This window comes from Alosa alosa, chromosome 4 (assembly GCF_017589495.1).
Source record: "Alosa alosa isolate M-15738 ecotype Scorff River chromosome 4, AALO_Geno_1.1, whole genome shotgun sequence".
NCBI classification, from domain to species: Eukaryota; Metazoa; Chordata; class Actinopteri; order Clupeiformes; family Clupeidae; genus Alosa; species Alosa alosa.
In genome coordinates, this window is record NC_063192.1 from 27,013,111 (window position 1) to 27,020,905 (window position 7,795).

Here is a 7,795-nt window from a genome sequence, read left to right on the forward strand (position 1 = left end):
AGATAGAGAGACCCCCTTAAAGACAAAAAGATAATTCGAGCCCTGGACCATAACGTATAAGCTACACCAGGCGCGTAACTGAAGCGTTCCGTTCACGACGCGTAAAATCCATTTTAGATGAATGGTCTATTTTTTTCGAATGTACGCGCCGCTATCACATCTGGTGTAGCTACTTCCATTGATTATAGTGGAAGCTAATTGTTGCAGCAGACGCAACGCGAACGGAACGCTTCAGTTACGTGCCTGGTGTAGCTCAGCCCTTAGACTGCTCAATGTAGGACCCTTAGACCACGCCTGAGTGTTGACCACTACCGTCTCTGTTCCGTGTCTCTGTCTAGCTCTCCGTGGCCGTGTGCATTGGCTTCCTGACGGCGTGGACTCCCTACGCGCTGGTCTCCATGTTGGCTGCGTTCAGCAGCACAGATGTGGTCCCCCCCATAGCATTCGCGGTAGCAGCTATCTTCGCCAAGTCCTCCACACTCTACAACCCATTGGTCTACTTGATCTTCAAGCCCAACTTCCGCAAACTGCTGTGTCGGGACGCTACGCTCTGTTGCCATGTCATGTGCCACTGTGAGTGTCCAGTCGTGCCTGATTCGACGCAGAAGGACTCGTGCGAGGTCTCGCGGCGTCACCAGGGGCTCAAGGAGGACGGCAACTCCACGCGGCTGTCCAACGGGCTGCAGGAGACGCACTCGGCCTGCAGGCACTGCCCTGAGGGCACCACGGGACGCTGCCTGAACGCGACGCCACTCAGGACCGCACGCATCATCGCCGACTCCGCCAACAGAGAGATGGCCGTGAGTGAGCTCTCCAATGACCACAGCGACTTCCTGTAGCTCTGGGGAGAGAGGGCTGATGGGATATCAGAGGAGCTGTGACTTGGGGGGGGGGAACTAGTCATTGAGGATGCACTCTTAAAACGAATATGTTGATAACAACACAACTTTGCATTGTTTTTAAGACATCTTTGTGTCCAGATAGGGACAACACACTTTGTGATGTTTCCTTTGTATATTTGTTACACAATATGTGTTGAAAATAACACAACTTCGTTTTAAGAGTGTGTGGAGAAAAAGGAGGAGTTGGAGGAAAGAAATAGTAGGCGAAAGGAGTTGTGCCAAACTGGGAGGAGTCAGACAAAGAAGACTGATCATCAACTATCAAGGAGCCTTTTTTGAGGATCTGTTCATTTGGCCTCAAAACAAACAAACAAAGACAAAAAAAAAACCTGAACAGCCTCAAAAACACAGGTCTTATACAGGTCAGACAAATGCCTCAAATAACAGAAACATTACTTTTTTTTTGTTACTGCCAAAAGTAAAAACTTTTTTTGAACAAGTACACACAATCAAAATGTGAACTATGACCGAAACTATGACCTATGAACTATACTTGTGTACTTCTAGAAAGCAAGCAACTGGCTGGGCCAGACATGCACGGTGTGTGTCATCTGTAGGGGACACCACTGTTGTGGCTGTGGTGGGGGCTGGGTGGGGGTATTCTTATGTAACACCAGGCTGCCAAGCTGTGGTGCCATAATCACAAAAACAAGCTCTTTCCTGTCATCTTTCCTTCACCCTGTCCCCTCCCATTTCCTGTGATGTGTCACAGAGGACTCCTGGGACAATTACCCTTTGTCCAGCAGATCTCTCTTTCTCTCTCCCTCTCTCTTCTCTCTCCCTCTGTCTCTCCCCAACAGGGTCTGTCTGCAGCCTATGCATCATCCCGTAACTCTCCGTGTGAGAGGGGAAAGGGAGAGCTATCCGCAGTGAATTGTATATTCAGTCAAAAACCAAACAAGCAGGTTCTTTTTTCCCTCACTCTGTTACTGTTCCCTTTTGAAATGTTTAATCAACCCTTTAACAATGAGAAGAGCATCAAACTATTGAAAAGTATACAGGAGGTTTATAGATCTGTGTATATATCGAGCAATACATTTTGTTTACATCTAATCTTAGTAATGACGATGCAGAGGGAGATTTCTTTTCTGTCCCAAAAAATGTCTACAATGTAGCAGTTATGCAGCTGTGTGGTGCATTTCACAAACCACCCAGAGACAGGCTGATCTCTCTCTCTCTCTGTCTCATATGAACCCTGCAAAACGCTGCTGTGACATATCCAAATAGTACAAAGATATAATTCCTTCAGGACTTTGTACAGTTTATTCTTTCTGGGTTTTTCCCGAGTCTCGGTGCAGGCAGATCACATAAGCTAACAGCAAACCCTGTAGAGCAGGACTGCACTGCTGGACTGGAAGAAGAAAAAAATGGAAGGAGTTAATGGACTACATAGATCAGCACTGTTGTGGGCAGGTGTGTGAGCAGGAAGTGGTCTTTTCTTTCCCTCTGATGCGAGAATTTGATTAGGAAGCGATTCATAGAGCGGTGGTAACCATCTGGACGACCACTGCCGATGGTGTCACCCCTGTTGATAAGGCTGGGAAGAGATCGATTGGTTAATGGGACGTACGCGGTGAGCTTCATCTTTGTGTGTTAGCCCCTGTCACGGTTCCAAGCATTTAGTGGGTAGGCCAGTCAATGTCCTGTGCGATCAGGTGCAATCACAGCTTCAAAAGAAATAAGCCTTGCCTGAATTCTACTCAGTCTATAAGCCTCAAAGTCTTTTTTTTAAAAAAACTAAGGTTGAGGGTGTTATGATGGGGGTTGCATACTGTACAGGTCACAGTTATTATTTTGGTCCCCAGTAATATAATTAGCTTTCGCCATGATCAAAGAGAGAAAATGGTTTCCATTAGTTGTTCTTTATACTACAATACAAGAATTTGATTACACACAGGAAAAGAAAGATAATATTGTATACTGTATCAAATTATATATGCAGTTTCTATCTTACAATGCAGGTTTCAAACACAAATTGCAAAATGCATCTGTACATTTGAATTTAGAGTAAAGCCATACAGAAAACCAACCAGTTGGGATGAATTTAGTCAGTGCATGGATAATTACATGAGTAAAATGTAAAAAATAGCATTTAGCTGAAATTCATCTTGTATAAATTCCAAACATTTCCATTATTCTTGGGAATACTTATTGTACAGCACATTACCTGTCATATCCAGCATATCAGGTTAATTTGTTCGTTCAGGTACCTTTTCTAATACTACTTTACTCGTCTATTTAAAAACAGACACCTATTGACTCCGTGTAAATTGCCCTTTGGCCAACATGTCTAACCAAATCACAGGAGAAGTGTGTTAATACACAACCACAAATCGGTCTCCTGCTTTCTCCCGACTTCTTGCGCCCTCGCAGTGTGTGTGTGTGTGTGTGCAAATGAACCAATGTGTGCATGCATTAGATTACTCACACATGTTTTACGAATGTATTATACCGCGTATCGCTATACTGTCCTCAGGGAACAAACTCCAACCATTCAGTTAATAGAAAAGTAAACATTGGATATTAGTACGGCAAAATTTACAGGGTGTGTGTGAATGAACAAAGAAAAGAGAGAGAGAGAGAGTGTGTGTGTGTGTGTGTGTGTGTGTGTGTGTACTGTATGTGTGTGTGTGTGTGTGTGCGTGCGTGTGTGTTTATGCTGCTGGTGTCAAGATTTTTTTTCTCTCTCTGTCTTCTAAACCCACAGTGAGAGCGTAGACGCTTGCTATTTTCTAATGGAGCATCCAGGGAGTAAAAGGTGTTAGGAACAGCGGGCGAACACCTGCCAACATCTTTTAAACATCCTCCCTGAACAAAATGCTGATGAAGGGAGTGAACCACCACCATGCTTGTCTAAAACTTTATCTATGTTTTTGCCAGGGTGGGAGGATGAATCCGCCATTCGGTGGTAAAGTCAGGTTCTCAGGCAAATCTTCTTCTGTTTTTTATTTTGTTTTGTGTCACTTTTACAGCAAAGATAAGCCTTTATACTGTGAATACATACACTATTGACAGCCTTCACTGCACTGTCAAGTTCAACGTGAGACTGGATTCACACAGCACAGTGCAATATATACACAACAGAAGACTTTCAGAATCCTTCTAGAACAATCTGTATTCCTCTGTTTACATGCGAGATGTGTTCCACAGAGTGTACAGATGAGGTGAATGACTAACCCCATGAGCAAACAAGGGCGTTTCCATTTCCATATTATACAAATGCAAAAATATGCAGCTCCACAACCACACCAGTTTTATACGACAACAGAAGCAAAGCACCTCTTCAATTCACTCTGATCTCCTATTTTTCACCTCAGCTCTGTGGAATTTTTGTCATTGCAACACTTCAACGTTATTACATTGTTATACAATGTTATTACAGTACGGTGTTATTATCTATTTATTATTGTATGAGTCACTAAATAGTATTCTATCCCAATCACAGAGTGTTGAGGGGCAGTATTGTGTAACTGACTTGATGATACAACAAGATCTTTGGATGTTTTATGCTGGCAACGCACACATATTGCAGTAGGTCACCAAGAGTTAAGTCCAAAGGTTGGCTTTTTTGTTTTGTTTTGTTTTTGGAGAAGCGGTATCACTGGATTGTTGGATAGCCTTAGAGATACCTGTAGATGGACGTACACTTCACAAGCCATATTTTGATTTTACGGCTACATTCATATGGACTGTTTGGTCTTTGTTGGCCATTCGACCAACGTTCATTTTTTTGTGACTTCCATATGACTCTGCCTCCATGTATATAGAAAATAGAAAAGTATTTATGGATGTATATATGATTCAACGTTTAAATACACATGTCTGTTAAATGAGATGGTTTTACTGGGCCCAATGTTATAAAGTTATAAAATGTGTAAACTTGTATGTATGCAAAAAATATTGCCATGCATTTGATTTTTTTTTTTTTTTTTTAAATGTATTGCTTATAAGGCCTTTGGAGAGACATGCAATTTTTATCATTGCTAATTTGAAAGTGTGTTACCACTTTTAATGCTTGCGTACATAATGAGAAGACATTCAGCTGGGGAAGTATTCCAGTGAGCTATGTGAAATCTTTTCATTGCTTGATGTTGACTTCAGAAAGAAAGTGTTCAAGTTGTTGTTTAATCTTAGTAATTGTACTTTGTTCAATGAAAAAAAAGAATAGAATTCTCACTGCTTCAACACCACTGTCCTTTCACACCAGCATTAGTTTGTTATTGAAGAATACACGAGTGAGATTGCCAATCCATCTTGCACTGACAAGTTATATTTTTGGGAGTTTTAGGCTTTAATGGGCAAGAAAGTGGAAAAGTTTGCTTGTAAAACATATATATTTTACAAAGAGATATTGTTAGAGACATCATTCTAAAAGTTCTTATTTCTGATGGAAGTAGTGCAAGAAAATATACAGGGTGTAGAGTATAGATGAATGCTTCCCATGACCTGCCATCAAATATACAGATTTTGCATTTTATATTTCAATGTTGTTATGTAACAGCATTAACCATTACATAACAGCATTTGATGTTATGGGGGTGGCGTATTGACAAAAAGGTAGAGACATGTTTGATATCTCTCCGTCTTTGTGCATCAAATAGAAAAGCTTGTCCCATCGGAATCAGTTTACATCTTGTGTTGATTGATGCATATGATCTGGGAGAGATGACAGAGCCCAACAAAAAGCATCATCCACTAATCTCTTTGAATTTCACTCTTTTGTAATCATGTGAAAGGACTGCCGATGACACATTTTCCAGAGACTCCGTCTCTTCCGTGGGGGAATCCACAGTTTTAGCATAATCCTCTCTGGAAGTTCCAACAGTGACATTTGTCAGCACTCCCACATTGCCAAGCAGGCACCTGTCTACACTGAAAAAAAGGAAGCCAACATCTTAGCACATATTCTCACATAATGTTTGAAAACCCTACATGCATAAGTACTGCCACTTCTCTGAGCAACTATCAATAGTATCTTGAAATGTCAAGTACCTTGACTGTTGCTAAGTTGCTTCTGAGGAATCATCTTTGTTCAAAAATGAACTTATTTGACAGAATTGATTAACACAAACAGCATGATATAAGTTTGATGTTGCAAATTGAAAAAAAAAAACTGTATTAGAAAAGGGTGATGGACTTGTGCACTACAGGCCTGTCAAGCGGAATATAAAAGTTGATCTAATGCAATTAAATTCTTAAATTATACATCATGTCAAGCTGTTTTATCATTGTTCTTTTTAGCGGCTGCGACAATAAAGCCTGGGGATAGGATTATGGGATGAGGGGTCAAGACTTCAGAATTGCAGAGGGGGAGATGAGAAGTAACACCTGTGGTAGGCCTACATACAGAACATCTACTCATCCCCTATAGTGCACTATATATGAATAACTAAATAACCAACATTATACAAGTATCTATTTATCTATCTATCTATAGTGTGCTATGTTGTAGGTGAGTGGATGTCTCAAACATAGGCCACATGTCTGCTCTGAGCATGTGTTCCGTGAGAGACAGGCTTTCTCTTTTACTCCTCTTTTCCAGATGCCACAAACCCAGAGAGTCACTAGCTCTCACACACACACACTCAAAAAGTACACATGTCCACATACCTGCTTTCCATGCTGTACATTTCATCTACCTAGTTACAGTGGCCAAATTTCCGTTGGCTGTCAAATCTTAAGTATAGTATAAGTATATATACTCTTTTGATCCTGTGAGGGAAATTTGGTCTCGTGAATTAGTGAAACACACTCAGCACACAGTGAACACACAGTGAGGTGAAGCACACACTAATCCCCACACAGTGAGCTGCCTGCTACAGCGGCGCTCAGAGAGCAGTGAGGGGTTAAGTGCCTTGCTCAAGGGCACTTCAGCCGTCCCTACTGGTCGGGGTTCGAACTGGCAACCCTCCGGTTACAAGTCCGAAGCGCTAACCAGTAGGCCACGGCTGCCTAACCTTAAAGGAACATGCCAACTTTTTGGGACTTTAGCTTATTCACCGTATTCCCCAGAGTTAGATAAGTTGATACATACAGTACCCTTCTCATCTCTGTGTGTGTTACTCAGTCTGACACACCCACCGTTAGCCTAGCTTAGCACAGGTGCCTCAAAGTGGCCGGCTCCAATAGCCTACACCTCCCAATAGTGACAAAATAACTCGATTTTCCTATTTACATGCTGTGATTTGTATAGTTACAACGTGTACAAATTACAATGTTAAATAAGACACAGCCATTTTGTAAGCACATACATATTATGTTTTCATTTAAGCAAAGCACTGCTCCTATGGATGCTACTGAAGGCTATTGGAGCCGGCCACTTCAAGGCACCTGTGCTAAGCTGGGCTAGCAGTGGGTGTGTCCAGTGGTTAAAGTGGGATTTGGCAGGTGGGGGAACCCTAAAATTCAGTGTCAGTGCAACGGGGAAAAATGACTCACCGTTGGACAACATATTGAGTATTGGGTTTAGCAATACTTTTTGGACAAGAATGGCTAGCTTCTTGGTCACCTCTGTACATGCGAAAAATTAACTCACCATTTATTTTAACAATATCGTTGCGTTCCTCCCCGTTCCCCCCCACTTTAACCCCTGGGTGCGTCAGCAGGGGCGCCACCAAGGGGTGGCCACGGCCACCACAACAGAAACTCTGGCCACCCCTGGCTATGTGGCCTACGGAGTCAAAATATGTCCAAATTCACACCCATTATTCTCTGTTGAATTGCTCACAGAGTTAGCCCGGTTGAAACCAGACCCTTCTCAGTCGTAACTGAGAGTGGGTCTGGGGAAGGTTCGTTCACAGCCCATTTCCAAAGGGCGTTCCCAAACGGACGCCGATCAAAATGCCATGGACGCAATAGGAGAGGCCAAAAACCAATCAGAGCAACGAAAGAGA

General features: G+C 42.3%; 1 protein-coding gene across 3 annotated transcripts in view; it reads left to right on the forward strand.

Annotated features, from left to right (window-relative positions):
* Nucleotides 1-6,648, forward strand: part of opn7b (opsin 7, group member b) — a 78,419-nt gene extending 71,771 nt beyond the window's left edge. For all 3 annotated transcript variants that reach the window (XM_048241350.1, XM_048241352.1, XM_048241351.1), the window contains one exon: nt 339-6,648. In XM_048241350.1, coding sequence (XP_048097307.1) covers nt 339-839 — 501 coding nt within the window. In that variant the 3' untranslated portion in view covers nt 840-6,648. The remainder of the gene's footprint in view (nt 1-338) is intronic.
* Nucleotides 6,649-7,795: the final 1,147 nt, after the last annotated feature.